At 57.8% G+C, this 18306-nt stretch overlaps 1 protein-coding gene across 1 annotated transcript; it reads right to left on the bottom strand.

Moving 5' to 3' along the window:
• Window positions 1–1296: 1296 nt before the first annotated feature.
• FADS3 (fatty acid desaturase 3) lies at window positions 1297–16017 on the bottom strand. The gene is made up of 12 exons (XM_004383857.1): window positions 15663–16017; window positions 7388–7498; window positions 6796–6993; window positions 6270–6371; window positions 6015–6137; window positions 5706–5766; window positions 4961–5037; window positions 3906–4003; window positions 3365–3461; window positions 3152–3231; window positions 2815–2940; window positions 1297–1348 (listed from the first exon to the last, which is right to left on the bottom strand). Exons 1-12 carry the CDS (start codon window positions 15867–15869, stop codon window positions 1297–1299), a joined length of 1332 nt encoding a protein of 443 aa, XP_004383914.1. The 5' UTR covers window positions 15870–16017.
• Window positions 16018–18306: the final 2289 nt, after the last annotated feature.

Here is an 18306-nt window from a genome sequence, read left to right as displayed (position 1 = left end):
GAAGACTGAATGGGAGAGTTGCAGTATTTGTACCCCTTCCACCCCTGGAGGGAGCCCAGGCAGGGGGGTGGGAGGCCAGGCTGAGGCAAGGCAATCTCCGCGGCATGGACAACCAGCATCCCACTGCAGAAAGGCCCTCAGAGAATCCTAGCTCAGAGTTTCACTTTTTTTTAAAGCTTCTGACACCTTCAGCTCAGCATGGACCCGCTTTAGTTGCAATGTGTGGGTGCTGGGAGAAAAGGGGACCAGTAGCCTGGCTCCCCCTTCTTCCCACATTCAGGCTACCCCAAGAGGCAACTTAAAGCCTTCACTGGACTGTTAGAAAACCCCAGGCCTAGTGCACCACACCCATTTTCCAGATGAGAAGCCTGAGACCTGGTGTGGGGCAGTGACCTGCCTGAGGACACTGGCTAGCCCATGTGAGTCCACAGATGCCGCTCCCAGATTCCAGGGACTCAGGAATGCAGATGGCCAGACCTCGGGGCCCAGTCTATTCACTGCAGCAAATGTGGGAGGGCCCAGGCCCAGGTGGGGCAGGGTGAGACCAGGTCATCTCCTGTGGGCTACTGTGGGCAGCCAGGCTGTACCTCACCTGAGCGATATGAAGTGGGGTACTGAGATGGGCAGGTGACCTGCCTATACATGGCCCTAAGGCCACTCATCACAGTGGGTGTAGAACGAGGCAGTGCAGGTCAGAAGAAACACCGGCCTATTCCCGCCATGCTCGGGAAGCACCTGCAGATCTGGCCCTCGGCCCTCGGCCCTGATCTGCTGGGAGCAGCCCTGTCCATTCTACAGAGGAGCAAAGTGGGTTAAGCTCAGCGTGCCTGCCAAGGTCGCTCTTAAGTGGTTGAAGAGCAGGAAGGGATCGGCCCTCAGTGGATCCGAGCCCAGGGTTCCCCCACCCCAAGGAGAGGTCACCATCCTGTGCCCCAAGGGCCTGAACTCTGGGGTGTAACGTAGACTCCAGCTCCAAATTCATGAAAATTTAATACTCCATTCCATAATATATCTGGGTTTGTTTTAATATAAAAATAACAGTTTTCCCCAAATCTTTGCTCTAGGAAAACATGCCATGGTAGCTGCGTGGCTTCATGTGCCACCCCGACCCCTCATCCCATTGGGTGGAAGAGTCACAGCCTATACAGCTGCAGCTCTGGGCCCTGAGTGGACCCGGAGGGGGCCAAGGGGAAGTGGCAAGCCGTGGAGGACAGGTAGGGCCCCCCTGGCTGGGGGTGTTAGTCCTGCCTGGAGCTGGCACCCTGAGCCCTTGCTGCGACTGCCTGGACACTGCTGTCACTGGTGGAGGTAGGCTTCCAGCCAGGTGTCGCCAGACTTCTTCAGGGACCTGGGAGGCAGGTAGAGGTGAGTGTTAGGGACTCCCCTGAAAGTTGCTAACACCCAACCCCCCCCCCAGATGATGAGTGTGTGTGGAGATATCCTCGTTCCCTCCTGAGTCCCCTTCCACCCAGGGCCCTCTTGTCTCCTGAGTCCCCTTCCACCTGGGGCAGGCAGCTGGATGGGGCTGAAGGGTTGGGCTGGGAGAAGAGGCTCGGCACTCTAACTCATTAACCATTAACGGGGGCAGCAGGGGTGTGGAATCTAGACCAGAGTCGGAAGGAGGGGGAAGTGAGTGAGGGGGAGGGGTGGCTACAACCAGGACCAGGCAGGAGCCCGGGCAGGGCCAGTCCCTCCTTCATCTGGCACTCCCTGTACCCACCCCCATCTAGGCACACAGGCTTTGGGCTAGGCATTGCAACCCAGAGACCTATAAGCGGGAACCTGCCCACCAGGTGCCGGGCCAAAACCCTGTGCCAGGTGCTATACGGGGCTGGCTGAGTGGCGGGGCCCAGAGGATGGAGCTGGGAAGAATCCTGAAGGAGAAGCAGTATAGAAGAAGGAAGAGCATCCAAGTAAAGGGAACAGCATGTGCAAAGGCACCCAGGTGGGAGACAGCTCAAAAGTGGGGACTGGCCCAGATACCCAGAATCCCACCTCTGTTCCCCACCTCTGAGGCCACCACCCAGGCTGGGCCCCTGGACCGCTGTGGGAGCCTCCATGCTGCTTTCGGCTGTGATTCTTGTCTGGGTCAGTGTATTCTCACAGTCAGGGATCTTTCTAGAATCTAAGCCAGACCATGCCCTTCCTCTGCTCAGAGCCCACAGTGGCTCCTCATCTTACTCAGGGTAAAAACCAGTCTTCACAGACACCAGCAGGGCTTGCCTTGCCCCACCTGCCCCTTGCACATTCCACTCCAGCCCAGCTGGCCTCCACACCTCTGCACGTACAACAGGATGTGCCGGCCTCAGGACCTTTGCACTGGCTGTTCCCTCTACCTGGAACACTCCTCCCGCGGATGTCCCACGGCCAGCCCTCTCTCTTCCTCCATGTCTCTGCTCACATCTCCTCAATACTGCCCACCCTGCCCCCCTATTAAAAACCGCACCCCTGCCCTGGCACTCCTGACTCCCTTCTTTTTTTTCTTTTGCCATAACACTTCTCCCCTCCTTACGCTTTCTGTAACTTATTTATTACTTTTATTGCTGGCTTTCTGTTTCCCTGCTAGCACGTCAGCTCTAGGAAGGCAGGGGTCTCAGCCTGCGTGGCTCACTGGTGTGCTCGGGCACCTACGACAGGGCCTGTAGGCTCCCCAAAGCCTCACTGTGTGAATGGTCCCTGGGGACAGGCTGGGGACAGAGGGGCGGGCTGACCAGGAAAGGCTCTTAGGGAGGGGCCCGTGTGGTCTCAGAGCACTGGGTGTCTGGTAGGGGGCTGGCCGGGATGTGGGTGGGTCTGTAAGCCAAGCGGCCATACCTGATGATGTCCGCCAGGGCGGTGAGGAAGGGCTTCACCTCGTAGCTGAGGCCGTGCTTGGCACACAGAGCCCTGACCAGTGGGGCCACCCTGCGGTAGTTGTGCCGTGGCATCGTGGGGAAGAGGCTGCAGGGAGGAGTGCATACTGGCATCTGAGGCGGGGGGCTGCAGAGGGAGCCCCCACCCACTCATCACCTCTCCCAAGGTCCCCAGGGAGTCCAGGGCTTGTCTCTTGGCCTCTCAGGGCAAAGATGAGGATCCTGGTCCAGCCCCTGGCTCAGGCTTCACACCCCTCTGCTGGCCCCCTGCCCCCAGGCCCTGCCCGGCCCACACTCACTGGTGCTCGATCTGGAAGTTGAGGTGCCCGCAGAACCAGTCGTTGAAGACGGACTGTTCCACGTTGCAGGTGGCTGCCAGCTGCCGGGAGCAGGCGGGGCGCAGGTGAGGAAGGCTGGCCCCCACAGCACCCCCATTCCTCCTTGCTGGCTGGCTCCCAGCTGGGACCCGCCTGCCCCGGGTAGGCTCAGCCCGCCCCGCCCCCACCACCCACCTGGGAGCTGGCCCAGTCGCGGTGCTTCTCCTGGCCAATCTCCTTGGGGATATGGTTCATCTGTGTGATCCACACGAACCAGTGGCTCTCCAGGACCCTGTAGGGGGAGGCTTGGCAGTGCCCTGCATCCAGCTCACCACTTAGGCTCTGTCAGTGGAGGCTGGAGTGCAGGCTGTGACCCAGACCTGGGTCTCAGTTTCCTCATCTGTACAATGGGATTTTGCTAACTCCTTCCTCACATGGGGTTTACAGCAGCTGAACGGAGCATGTCCATAGTGAGGCTGAGCCCAGAGAGGCCCTGCTCATGAGGGTGGACGCCACAGAGCTGCCGGCAAGCCTGGCTGCCTCCCCCAGACCTGCAGCCCCTGGGCTCCTGCCACTCTGGTGTTCGTTCAATTCCCCAACAACCCAGGGAGGCAGGACTGCTGTGCCCATTCTGCAGATGGGAAATGGCGGCCCCGAGGGTGGAGGGCTGTGGTCAGGGTCACCCTGCTGGCTGTGTGTGACCTCCACCTCCCTGCCACTCCCAACCTGGCCATACCTGACAGCAACATAGAGGAACAGCACCCCGGGGATGCCATAGAAGGGGGCGTAGGACAAGAAGAAGCGGAAGTAGAAGCTGGCGGCCCAGAGCAAATCCTGCAGGCGAGGGTAGAGGTATTACTGAGTGGCCTCGAGGCAACTAGGGTCTGGGAGCCTGGGAGGTGGGAGGTAGGCCTTTCTGGGCCTTGGTTTTCTAAGCTGAGTAAAGGGACAGGGCTGCTGCCCCGCCTGTTCCAAGGGGCTAACCATGTGAAGGTGCCATGTGTCTCCCAGGCTCGCCCTGCCTGGGAAACAAATGCCTGGCAGAGCCTGCGCAGCGGTTTCCTGTCCAGGGAAGAGACTCCATCGTGAGAGACCCACACCATGCCCCCTGCACGCCCACTCCCCCTCCCCCTACACACATGCACATGCGTGCACACACACACACAGCGTCATATGCACACACTCTCCCCTGTACACACACAGACATACCACATCGTGTGCACGCGCACTCACTCCCCCTGTGCACACGTACCACACCATCACGTGCACACTTCCCCTACACACACACACCACACTGTCATGTACACACGCTCTCCTGCGCACACACCGTTGTGCAAGCACACTCCCTTGCACACACACACATCATGTGCACACTCCCCCTACACACACGTCCAGTCTTGTGTGCACACTCCCCCTGCACACACAATCGTGCACACTCCCCCTACACACACACGTACCAGTCTTGTGTGCACACTCCCCCTGCACACACACACCACACTGCCATGTGCACACACTCTCCTCCTGCACAGACACCGTTGTGCGTGCACACTCACTCCCCCTGCACGCGCACACACACACCATCACGTGCAAACTCCCCGCTCACACACACAGACATGTACCACACCATCACACATGCAGTCACTCCGCCCTGCACACACATACACACACACACCATGCCATCACGCACACCTGCTAGCATCCTGGACAGGTGCTGCCTTCCTGAAGCCCCACATCCGGCCACCACAGCTGTATGCCTGGGAGACCTGAGCAGGGACCCACCCACGCACTCACCGTCCACCGCATGCACACCAGCATGTACGCCAGGTTTTCCACTTCGAAGTTCACCAGGGTGAGCAGCGGCGGGCCAACTGAGGAGGGGACACGAGAGGGTTCAGGAGCAGGGCTGGGTGACCAAGCAGGGTGAGCAGTGGGAGTTGGGGAGTGGGATTCTGTCTCTCCAGGAGTACCAATGGGGCTTTGGTGTTGGTCCCATCCAGCTGGGATGGACCCTGCATCACCCACAAGGCCTTGCCTATACTCATTACCTCGGCATTCAAGGCATTCCCAGATGCCCTCGCCCTACTGCCTCACATGTCCCTTCTGCAGCAGGTCAGCAGCATCACAGTCAGGGGCCAGCCTCGCACGTTCCCGGCTTCAATCCTCACCCAAACCCTCTAGGGCTCTGACCATTCTGATGTGAGGGCAGAAAGGGATTCTGAGGAGCGTGTAGGGAAGCTCAGGGCAGGGTTGTGACTGCATCTGGCAGGAAGGTACCCCAGGCAGGGAGAGCAGCCAGGGCAAAGGTAGAGCCAGGGCAGAGCCAGTACAGGCTGCAGGCTGGGCCGAGCCATTAAGTGCAGGGTGCAGGCTGGGGTGGAGCCAGTATGTGCTGTAGGCTGGGGCTGCCAGAGCAGAGGGTGGGGGAGGCTTGATGAGGATGCGCCTGGTGAAAGTGGTTGTCCAGGGTCTGCGTGGGGAGGACCCTGCCTCAGCTCCCTGCCCCAGCCATGTCCCAGCAGGACACATGGACACTCACTCAGGAAGAAGTACAGGTGCTGGTGGTTGTAGGGCAGGTATCTGCGTTTCTTCTTGCCGTACTGTGGAGACAGGTGGCAGCTGGGGAGGGCAGCTCTCTATGCCCTCCCCATCCCAGGCAAAGTCAGGAGGCTGGCTGGGGCCAACAGTCAAAAGCAACCCTACACTCTAGCAAACAGGCCATCATCCCCAGCAGGTGTAGGGGTGGAGCACTGGGGCAGGGACTGGGGCTGGGCCAGAGTGGTCTGTCGCTGTGGTCTCCCTCAACTGCAGGCCCAGCCCGAGAGTGTCCAGGTCCCTCCTCACGCACCTCAATGGATGACTCTCCCAGGAGGAAGACAGGCGCCAGGGTCACATCAGGGTCTTTGTGAAAGATGTTGGGCTTGGCATGGTGCTGGTAGTGGCGGAAGTTCCACCAGTGGGCGGAGAAACCCTGCGGGGGGCGAGGAGGGCTCTCAGGGGTGCGAGCAAGGCCGTGCCTATTTCTCCACGTCCACACGCTTGGGCAGAGCCAGCACGGCGCCCCCGCTCAGCCCCTGGCTGCCTGCCTTTCCTCCACACTCACCTTCAGCTGCCCCATCACAAACTGCTGGGCCAGGTGGTTCCAACGAGACTTCTGGAAGACTGAGGAGTGGCCCAGGTCGTGCTGCAGACACCAGCTCTGAGCCTAGGAAAGAGGCAGAGTCGAGGGGGAGGGGGCTACACTGGAGAAGCGGGGGGGGGGGGGAAGCTGGCTCCGGCCAGGATGGAGGGGGCTAGCGCCTGCAGACCAACTCAGCTTCAGGGAGGTTGAGGGGCTGCAAGCCCATGATGGAGCCTCTGACTCAGGCCTTATTAAATAAGGAGCTTCCTTGGGCTCACTTAAAATGCAGCCTGACCCACAGATACACGACTGATGAGGCTTTCTGGCTGTTTGCTGGTTTGTTCGTTCACTCATTCGTTCATTCATGGGGCCCTCTGGCTGTCCATTTGTCCATCTGTCATTCATGCATTCACCCATCCCTTCAGCAGATCTGTCCAGAGTGCTACGTGGGCCGGGCCCTGTGTCTCTTGGGCAGTCTAGGGTGGCTGTAGCACAATGGTGAGGTTACCTGGGAGAGGGCCAGGATGAGGGCAGCGAGGGTGCTGGGCACCCAGCCGGGGCCCAGGAGGTAGATGAGGAGCCAGGCGAGCACCTCCATGGCGAGGATGTGGCCCAGCAGGAGTGCGAAGAAGGAAGGCTTGGCCTCGAACAGCTTCATGTCCTCGGCTGCCTGGCGTAGGGCTCGGAAGTCCTCCACCAGCTGGGCCTGCACAGGTGGAGTGGCCAGTAAGCCAAGGAAAGTGTCCCCAGAAGCCCCCCACTGATCCCCATGCCTGGCTGCTCCCCGCAGTGCCCGGCCCGAGGGGCCAAAGCAGGATAGAGGGACCAGAGAGCCTGTGGGTGAGCTGGGGAGGCCCTTTAAAGGTGTAGGGTGCAGGAGAAGCAGAGAAAGCCACAGTGGGGCTTAGCTCATTGAAATCCTCATTGTGGAGGGGACGCTGGGCCCAGAGCAGGGACAAGGCTCGCCTGGGGACTCCGCAAGTGCCTAGCCAAGCCAGATCTAGCGCCCTGGAGGGTGTTGCTATAGCACCGCCTATACCGGCAAATTCAGATGGAGCTGTTCCTGGCAGTGCCCCACAACCCTTAACCCCCCTGCTCACATTCTGGGGTCCATCCAGGCTGGGCTCGTCCGGGGCCAGCTCACCAATCAGCAGGGGCTGCAGGAACTTGCGCACGAAATTGAGGTCGGAGTGGAAGGCGCGGAAGGCGTCCTGAAGAAGAGCGGATAGTCAGGTGGAAAGACAGACAGATGGAGCGGCACCCAGAGACGACAGGCAGAGACACAGTGCACAGGACTGCTGACGGACTGGCAGGGCAGACAGACAGATGGATAGAAAGTCAACAGGTTGTTCAGTGGTCACAGAAATAGTACCAAGTGGGTGAGCCTTGCCCATGAGCCTCTCTGGTCTTCCCCAGACCCTGGGTGCCCTGCTTGACACCCCATCTGCTTTACCCAGCCCAGGGGGCCCCTCTGCAAACCTGGCTCAGGGTATAAAAATCTGGATTTATAGAAAGACTTCCCTGGGAGGCTTCGAATCCATTCATGAAAGAGGCTGGCTTTTCCAAGAAGGTCTCTGGAAAGCTTTCTTTAAATCACACACTTCTCTACTACATGTAAAATAAGATTTGGGCCACAAATATTAGATTTACCCAACTTTTAGAAACACAAGCATTGGGTAAAGCGTGGGTAGGAAAACTTGTAATGGAGGACCACTAGGCCAACAGGGGAAAAAAATCAGTCGATGCCCAGACAGACTGAGTTCTTCAGGACTGCAAGGGACACACCTGAACAGTAAAACTCATTTGACTTAAAAAGTAGGAGCAGAAAATATAACTTTTTTGAAAAACTAAATGAAAGAAATAATCTAACATCCCAGTGATTCTCTGTAACAGCCAGGGGTGGGGTGAGGTACAATGCAAAGGAAGGAAATGAAGGAAAGAGGGGTTAGAGAAAGACAGAAGGAACAAAAAAGAGCTAGGGAAAGAGACCAGCCAGGAAACAGCCCAGGCAGTTCTGGATTGTTAGTGAACTTGAACGTTGCACCTAACCCGCTGCTGTCGAGTCCATTCCGACTCATGGCAACCCTATGTGTTACAGAGTAAACCTGCTCCATAGGGTTTTCTTGGCTGTAATCTTTATGGAAGCAGATTGCCAGGCCTGTCTTCCACAGCGCCATTGGGTAGGTCTGAACCACCAACCTTTCGATTGGTAATCAAGCACAGACTGCACCATGCACTTAATTGTTAACAGCTCTTCAGCTGATTTTTATCCTTGCTCTTTCAGAGGCTCTCTCTGAATGGGCTAGCCACAGCCACATAGCAGCCTGAACTGCAGAAGCAGAGACTGGGGCAGTGTTGTCCCCATGGGCCAGGGGAAGGTGACCGAGGGGCCTCGTGGCTGCTAAAGGAAGCACCTTTGAAGGAGGCTTTGCGAGAGCAGGGGCTTCCTATTGTCCTCACATTAGTGAGGCTACCAGCTTCTGGTGTGTGTTAAAACAGGAGAAGTGACAGCCGGGCCCCTGGAACCACTGCCAGACATCCTTGCAGTGTCCTGGGGGAAGGAAGCACCTCAGGCCCCTCCAGCCCCATTTAGAGGCCACACCTGCAGGATCTACCCTAAAGGTCCCCTTTCCTGCTGCTTGTTCTCTTACTGGCCTAGGGCAGCCTGGGGACCCGGGGGTAGGGGGTGGATGTTCAGGAATGACCTTGGCCCTTGGGAAGGCAGACCTCAGTGCAGGGGAGGGGGCTCTGCGTAAGTGCAGATCTCATCCTTTCTGGGGGTAGGCGAGGGCTGGACCCTAAGAAGGGGCGGCAAAACTGGGAGGGAGGCGAAAGGGAGGTTGGGGACTTACAGGAGATGCCTGGGCCCCCATGGGGCACGTGGAGGCATCCCCAAAGGGCATGGGTGCCAAACCCTGTGACCCTGTGGATAGCTTGAAGGTGGCACTCAAGGCCTTTAGTTGGGTGTTTCACCAACTAGAATAAAGAAGGGCTCCCCTAAACATACTGGAGCCCTGGTGGCACAGTAGTTAAGCGCTCAGCTGCTAACCAAAAGGTCGGCGGTTCGACCTCTCCAGCTGCTCCACAAGCTAAAGATGTGGCAGTCTGCTTCTGTAAAGATTACAGCCTTGGAAACCCTTTGGGGCAGTTCTACTCTGTCCTGTAGGGTTGCTATGAATCAACTCAAGGCAATGTGTTTTTATAGGTCCCCTATATGTAAGCTCCCGGTGGCAGGGTCAGGATCTGTTTGCAGCAGTGTCCTCAGAGCCTGGCACAGAGCAGGTGTGAATACGTGGACAACAGCAGGGGGAATGAACCCATTTTACTGGAGAGAAACTGAGGCTCAGAGTGTGGGCACGCCTGCCCAGGTCAGAGAGTTTGTAAGAGGCAGAGCTGGGATTCGAACTCAGCCTGCATTCCATGATGTCCATGCTCCCTTAGGATACAGATCTACCACCAGCCCTGCCTCGGTCCCCAGACAAGATCTTCGGCCACTCCACCCTGAGCCACCAGGGCCCATCCTGTGGGGGCTTAGGAGGCTTAAGTGAACCACTGCAGGTGAGGCACTTAACTGCCTGGCGTCCGCGAGTGCCCCACCGCGTGCTGGCTTTCACGGGAGCCTATGCTCTGACGCGTCCCTTCTTTGGAGAGCCCGCTTACAGAGGCTGACTGCCTGCTAACAGGGGCTCTCAGGTGTGGCTGGGAGAGTGCAGACAGCTGCCCTGGCCTCAAGTTCTGGCCAAGCCTGAGGCTGGGGAACAGGAGGGGCTGGCAGCCTCCTTCCCTGCCAGAGACACGATGGGGTGGGGGAGGAGGGAGGAGGATGGGCATTTTTGGTCACTCCCCAAAGAATAGAGAATGTTCCAGATCAGAAAGGGGCAGAACAGGGAATGGGCAGGACTGCTGGGGGCTCAGGTGGTCTTGGGTCTGTCCTTGCTGCCTCAAGCCTTTACTGAGGAGGCAGCTGTGAGTGGTGGAGATGAAGCGGGGGGGTGGTTGATACGCCTCAGAGGCTAAACAGGCAAACAAACCAAAAACCAAACCAGGTCCCATGGAGTTGATTCTGACTCATGGTGACCCCACCTGTGCCGAGTAGAACTGTGCTCCGTTGGGTTTTCATGGCCGTGACCTTTTGGAAGCAGATCACAAGGCCTTTTTTTTTCGAGGCACCTCTGGGTGGGTTTGAACTGCCAACCTTTCAGTTAGTAGTCGAGTGCTTAACAACTCGCCCCATCCAGGGACTCCTCCTTGGAGGATACCAAACCCAAACCAAGCCCATTGCCGTCGAGTCAATTTCGACTCATAACATCCCAATAGGACACGGTAGAACTGCCCTATGGGATTTCTTTACAAAAGCTGACTGCCACATCTTTCTCCAGCGGAGCTGCTGGTAGGTTTGAACCTTTCTGTTAGTAGCTGAGCACTTAACCACTGTGCCACCAGGGCTCCTTCCTCAGAGGACACTCCTCCTCCCCGCAAACTCCTCCCTCTCTCCCTCTCCCTGTGGGCGGATTAACCAGGAACCGGTACCCACCACTCAGACGCTCCACATAAGGGGTCAATAGGGGAGCACTAGCAGTACCCCCATTTTACAGATGAGGAAACTGAGGCCCACAGCTCTGAACACAGCACATCAAACTCCAGCCCGTGAAACTGGGCCCTGCTCAAGTGCAGAGGCCTCCAGGAAGCTGCCCTGTCCCCCCAGCACCCCTGGTATCCCTGGTGAAGGGCTGGCACACACCTGACGTTCTTCTCCTCTCCGCGCCCTTGGCCTCACAGGTGTCGCTGACCCAGCAGCAGCTCCAAAGGGGCTGGGCCCTCTGGCACTTGGTCCCCTCCCGACACTTATCTCCGGCTCTTCCCACTATTTCATCTGAACTCGCAGTGCCTGGGTGCCCTGCTGGCTGCTAGCATCCCTGCCTCTGTACACTGGGTCCCTTCCAGTGCCAGACAATCCCGTCTTCTCCCCTGGGTGAGGAAGGTGGGCACTGGGAGCAGGCCATCACGAGACAGGGGCAGGGAAGGATTACCCAACAAGCAAGGTACGCACAGGCTTATTTGTGCTTACTTACTAATCTGTAGCGCACAATGTCACCTGTTTTTCACATGCAAGGTTTTGGAACCTGAACTGAGAAGAATCACTGGTGAATGGATTATGGGGTGAGGGTAAGAGGAGAGGAATATCTGTAGCCATTTGTCTAGATAATTGCTTAGATGCAAATGGACAACAAAACTGCTCCATCTCCTGAGGAGATGTGGTGAAATTTTGTCCTCCTCCGGCCAAGGAGATGGACTTCCCCTTGGCAGCCCTGAAGGAGCTGTGGAAAGCACAGGGCTCTGGTGACCACGATAACCAGGTGCCCAGGTGCCCAGCACCATCCCTACAGTTCACCCCAGGAGGAAAGCATTCTTATCCCCATTACACTGACAGGGCAACTGAGATCCAGAGGGGAAGGGAAATATCATAGAGTGAGGCCAGGCCAGCTCTGTCTCTAAAGACGACACTGAGCTAAATCCTAATAGCTCCTGGTAGGAGATGCCCACAGTATCTCTGCCTTCTGCCCTGGCCACACATGCCCTTCAGGGCCAGTTAATGGCCACCTCTTTCAAGTGGCCACCCCTGACTGCCCCAGGTGAGGCAGGTTCCTATCATACCTTCTCTTAGCCCCCTGCCCTTCTCCTGGGAGGTTCTGCCCCCAACATAAAATAATTACCCAGGATTCTCAACTGCCCCAAGAATCCTTGTAAACGTTTATCAGATTTCCTACCTTTTTCTGCAGCCCTCCAGGGCTCCCTTTTCCCTACAGGACCCAGCCCCTGCTACCTCTCGACCTCACTGCCTGCCCCTCTCCCCTCTGCCCTTGTTCTGGCCACGCCAATCACCTTGTTGTTCCTTGAACACAGTCCCACCTCTGAGCCTTTGCCCTAGTTGATCCCTCTGCTGGGAGCTCCCTCTCCCCAATCTCCACACTTGGTTTAGTTCCCAGCTGTATCCTCAGAGGTTAGAACAGAGTTTGGCACATAGGGATGCTCAATGAATATCTGCTGATGGGTTTAATGATTAAATAATAGAAGAATGAATAAATGAAACAAACCAAGTGGCAGTAGAGCATGGTGGTTAAGAGTGTGGGCTGTAGATTCAAATCCCAGATCTGCTGCTGAATTTCAAGTCACTTGGCCTCTCTGAGCCTCAGTTTTCTCATCTGTAAAGTGGGAGTAAAAATAATAGTACCTGCCTCACAGGGGTATCTTGAGGATTAAAAGAGTGTCTATAAAGTGAGCACCGAGTTCAGAGCCTGGCACATAGTAGGTGCTCAGGCCCGGCCCTGGTATACTATGGCTGGTGAGGGCCTGGCTGTGCCCCTCCCTGGCTGGCCCCACAGTTCTCAAGCCGCCTAAGGCTCTTAGACAAACCTGGCTGGAGGCCCAGAGCGCTCTTCCCAGAGCACCAGCTTTGTAGTCCAGGATGGCCACAGCCTGACTTCATGGTACAGGAACTCTGGGAATTTCCTGGCAGGAAGGCTTCTGTTGCCTGGACACGAGAACAGCTGATGGGTGGCCGGGGTTGGTGAGAGGTGGCTGCTGGAACAGAGCCCTGGGAAGAAGGTTGCCCCCACTGCCTGAGCTCCAGGGCCCAGGATGAGACATCTAGGGTCTGTGCTCAGCCACATACCTGCCAGGGCAATGAGCCGGTTCAACCCCTGGTCTGCCCTGTGGGCCCATCACAGACAGACTGAGGCCACTTCACAGCCCCTTGGGCCAGAATGGACCAGGTATTTTTGGCAACTCCAGCCCAGTATTTGGGGCCTTGAGGGAGCTAAGAGATGGCCTAAGGCAACTCCTTCCCGTTACAGACAGGGACGGGACCAGGCAAGGCCACCCGGCCAAGGGGTGTTTGTGCCCCGGTTGTTCCACTGCATTCGACAGCGTGCAAGGCAAGTTCACACTTATCCATCAGCAACATTTACTGAGCACCAACTACATGCCAGCCCTGGGGCCACGGGCTTGAGAAGACATGGTCCTACCCTCAGTGGGCTCACTGTCTGGCCCATTTTTCCATTTTACAGATGAGGGAACTGAGGCTCAGAGGAGCAATGTAACTGGTTTAAGGTCACTCAGAGCCTCCAATGGCAGACCCAGGATCCAGCCCAGACAGCAGGGACATTTTTTTTTTTTTTAATGGAACTTGGAAGGCAGACCTCACTGGCCACAGGTCAATCAGAAAACTATCAGATGCAGGGAACACAACAGAGAGGCCCTGACGGAGCAAGGGAAGGGTGGGATGCAGAACTCAAATTCTAGTAAAAAGACCAGACTTAATGGTTGGACTGAGACTGGAGGCACCCCAGAAAGCATGGCCCCCGGATCTCTGTCAACCCAGAACTAAAACAATTCCCGAGGCCAACCCTTCAGACAAAGATAGGACTGGACTATGGGACATAAAATGATACTTGTGAAGAGTGTGCTTCTTAGCTCAAGTAAATACATGAGACTAAATGGGCAGTTTCTGTCCGGAGTTGACATGAGAAGGCAGAGAGGGTTATGAGCTGGTTGAACGGACATAGGAAATCGGGTGGAAAGGGGAGTGTGCTGTCACAGTATAGGGAGAGCAATTAGGGTCACATAATGGTGTGTGTATAAATTTTTGTATGAGAGACTAACTTGAATTGTAAACTTTCACTTAAACTACAACAACAACGACAAAAGACAACTGTCAGATGGAGGCCTCAGGGTCTCGTGCTAAATGCAAGAGGGGGGTCCCCAGCACAGACCTAGGCACTAAGTCAGAAACAACATTTAATAAATCGTCTCTGTGTTTCTTCCCCTCGCCTGCCACCATTTTGTCCTACAGGTCAGAGAATGAGAAAGGCCAGGGTGGGTCCCCAGAGGACCTTGGAACAGCAGCCAGGGCTCAGACAGGCTGAAGGGGGAGAGGCTGTGGTACCTCATGCCCCCCATGCCCTAGCAGAAATGTACACGCATACAACCACACACAAAGGCGTGCAGGTGTATGCACACATAAACTCCCCTCCCCCTCATACACTCAAGCATTCCCACATACATACATCTTTCCCTCCACCCCTTCACACACAGGAAGGCATTTGCACACATGCAGGCCTACACATGCGCCCACACGCCTGGCACGGAGCCTGGAGCACACACGCGAGCACACACACACACAGGATGACACACTCACTGGCCTATAGGCTGCTTCAACTCTCGGGCTGTGCTATCCTTCCTGCCAACGCCTCGCCCCTCGGCACCCATGGGCACAGCTTTCTGTCCATTTCTAGAGATTCAGGACTTGCCTCGAAGTGGTATCTGACCCTAACACCTCTGCTTCCTGAAGTGAAGTCGGGAAGAGGGACTTTTATCCCTTAATGAGTCCTGCAAACACTGCCCAGCCCAAGGGAGAAGACAGCAAAGGACAAGCAGCCCTGATAACAGGGACGCTGGCAGCTGGAAGAGGACACCGTCTCTCTTGTTGCCGACAGTTCCCTGTTCAGGAGTCATCCCCGTGAAAACCCTCCTGGTACCCTGTGTGGCCAACCTAGAGTTTTGGATGGCCAAGGACAGGACATCGTGCTCCCTGCCCCTATTCTCCATCTGGGGGACAGAGAGAAAGGCTCTTGAGGAGTCGCGTTCGGATATGCTGCTCCACCGCTGGCCTCCTGCCAGCCAGTTTCACTGGGCCAGGCCACGGCCCTTCTTGGCCAAGACATGTCCAGACATGGTTGGGAAGAAGCAGCCAGGGTCCCCAGGGGCCAGTCTGTTCCTGGGGTAACTTTGCTTCCGGAGGAGGCCCACCCTGGCTGGCTGGCTGGCTGGCACAGTCCTCTCACGTGCAGCTGCCAGGCCAGGAGAGGTGACTTACTGCCCCCCCCGCCCCTCCCCCCCAGTCACTTAGAGCAGCTCCCGGGAAAGCCACAGATTTCCTCTCCCTGCCTAGTTCTGCTGCCCAGCCCCCAGTCTGACGACACCTCCTTGCCCGTCCCCTGGAACCCAGCAAGCACCCGGTTAGGTGGTCTGGGCTGGGGGGATCCAGAACAGAGACAGGGAACCTCAGAGCAACAGGGAGGGCCCGCGTTCCACCATGACACACCCACCTGGGAGCCCCTTCCTCCCCAACAGACCTGCCCCGGCCCGGCCCCAGTACGTGGCCCGGTGAGCGGGTCTGCCCTGCAGGGTCCCGGCCTCCTCACTCCGCATCAGGCCCCTGCCTCGTCCATCCCAACTCTGGGTCCCCGGCTGGGAGATCAAGACAGCACGGGGAGGAAGGATGCTAAGGCCCCGCAGGTGGAGCGGGGCGCAGCGCTCACGACCCAGGCCCCAGCGAGCAACAGGCTCGGCCCCCGCCACGGTGGGCTTTCTTACCGTGGCGTCCTCAGCGCCGTGGTGGCCAATGAGGCGGCTGCCGCCCGGGTGCCTCTTCGTCCAGCGGCTGATATCGTAGACCCGGCGCTCGATGACCAGCCACTTGTCGCCCGGCAAGTCGTGAGAGCGGATCTGCTCCCAGCGGAAGGTGGGCAGCGGCGCTCCCCGCGGGCCTGGTCCCTCACCGGGCTCCCCGACGCCGCCCATGGCTGCGCGCCCAAGTGTTCGAGACCCTGGATCTGTCCAGGCGAGGCCCGAGGAGACACAGCGAGACAGAGCGGGCCCGATGTCGCGGTCCCGGGCTGCCTCCGCCGCCACTAGCGCTGCGGCCCCGCCCCTGCCGTGCGGCCGCCGTACGAGCACGCACCGGCCGGTCTCGGCGCAGGAACTTTGCTTATAACCCCGCTGACAGCGCCCGCCCGCCCGCCGCCCGGCCCCCACGGGCGCCATTGGCTGCGCGGACCGGCCCCACCCTGGAGAGCCACTGCGGCCGGCCCTGGCCCGGGGCACGATCCTGCCCCTCCCACGACCAGGCTCCGGCTTGGCTGGCGCGGGGGCACGGGACCCATTGCACATCCCTGGCATCTGTCCCACAGAGCCCGACGCGGAGCCCGGATCTGCCACGGAGGGTCCTGGAATATCAGTCTGCAAGAATGGGCCGGGGTCCGACGCGCTTCCATCCGCGCGTCCTGGAACGTTCACTCCTTAGCGCACCGGAGGTGGGGACACTAGCTTTGGGTGACTGTAAACAGCCTTCAAAAAATGGACCTCCATTGTCTGCGCGGCAAGGCGGCCGTCAGGGCGGGAGGGACTGGTCCCGCCACGCAGGCCGGCGCAGCCCTCGACTGGGGACCGGTGGTGATGGCTTCTGTCACCGGGGCTGCAGGGACGGCTAAGCAGCGGGCACTGGGGGCAGGGGGAGGGAAGGCGTGCAGGTATGGGGGGGGGGCGCTAGAGCCGCGGGTAACGTAGGGAATGCTCACTGGGTGGCTTGCTAGTTACCCTTATCCCCCCATTTTTTACTTAAGTCTTTTCATAGCGTAGGTAGCTCCTCCAGATCGCTCTGTATTTTTTTGATAAAGATTCAGAAAGTTCAGAAAAGAATTCACAACCACCAAGAACAGGGTGGGGCTAAGGTTATCTTACCATCCAGAGCTTTTGCGTGCTATGGAGTCAATTCTAACTCACAGTGACTCCATAGGATGCAGTACAACTGCCTCAGGATTTCCAGAGTGGTGGATTCGAACCACCAACGTTTTGGTTAGCAGCCTGGGCTCTTAACCGCTTCACCACTAGGGCTCCACCAGCAAGAGCAGTGGTTATCAAATAAGAATCACCTGGAGGGTCTAAGACACAGCTTGCTGGGCCCATCCCTCAGAGTGCCTGACACAGTGGGTCTAGGTTGGGCCCCAGGATTGGCAAGTTCCCAGGTGATGCTGATGTGCTGGGCTATACTTTGAGACCTCCAAGTCTATTTCTCTGATATGCTCATATTTTATCTGGTCTACTAATTTGTAGACAATCATTGTAGCCAGTATTTGTGCAACAGGTGAGCCAGGGCCAGCAGAAGGGGAGTGGAGGGCTCTGGTTCTTCTAGAGACCTCCATGAAAGCCCCCGTTTGGTTGCCAGGACAACTGGCAAGTCCCTTGACATCACCATGCCCTTGGGTGCATGTGTTTCCTGGAGAGGACCAGCGGCAGCCCAGACCCCGGGTGCCTGCAGGCACTCCTGCCCCCCATGCTCACACACCGGCACAGGAATGGGAAGGGCAGCTTCGGGAGGAAACAGGCCTTCTGGCCAAAATCCAGCCCCTCTGTATCTGGCCGTAGCTGGCGCCCCACCTTCAGGGGCCCTCCATAGTTAGTTGTGACCCAGCTGGGGGCCATCTAGGGGCTACTTCCCTGGGGCAGCTGCTTGGGAACCTGGGCCCTGGCCAGATCTCAGACCACACGTGTGTGTGTGCATACATGCATCCATGTACGTGCATGTGTGTGTGTGTGTGAGACAGAGAGAGGCAGTTGGGCAGGGGATAATAATGTCCTGGATAGGGCCCCCCAGTGGGTGAAGCAAGGACAGCCCCTGGGCCATGCCACCTGCTCCAGCCACTTCATCGCAGCAGGAGCAGAGGTAGTCCTGGCTTCCTGCCGCCTGGGGTTGTGTGTTCCTGGTTTCTCCTGCCCACAGCCCAGGATGCACGGCTCCCCCGTTATTTCCCTGCAGGCCCTCAGGCCTCCGGGCATCACTTGGCTTCTTTGGGCTTCCATGCAGTGGGTCTTGCAACTTTCAGGGCATGAGGCAGCCTGGGAGAGCTTGAGACTCCTTTGTCCCCAAACCCCAACTCCGGGCAGCCGAGGTCCCTCAGACCACTTTGAAAGGGAGAGGCCTCACTCGACATTCCTCAGCTGCCATGGGGCCACTGCCAGGGTGCTGGGTTTAGATGGGGTGGGGGGAGCTAGCGAAAAGGCCAGGAAGGGTCTGGCCAGCCAGAGCATTGGGGTGGGGGGCTTGACTTCTGCGCCTACCCCGGTCCCTGCTGCACTCACTTGGGCCTACCTTCTGCCTGCCATGAGCTGCCACACAGGCCTCTTGTTGGACACATTGAAGTCTCCACCCCCTATGGAGCCACCAGCCACAGTCCCAGAG

The sequence above is a fragment of the Trichechus manatus genome, unplaced genomic scaffold (assembly GCF_000243295.1).
Source record: "Trichechus manatus latirostris isolate Lorelei unplaced genomic scaffold, TriManLat1.0 scaffold00113, whole genome shotgun sequence".
NCBI lineage: Eukaryota > Metazoa > Chordata > Mammalia > Sirenia > Trichechidae > Trichechus > Trichechus manatus.
This window is presented reverse-complemented; position numbering and strand designations above follow the sequence as displayed.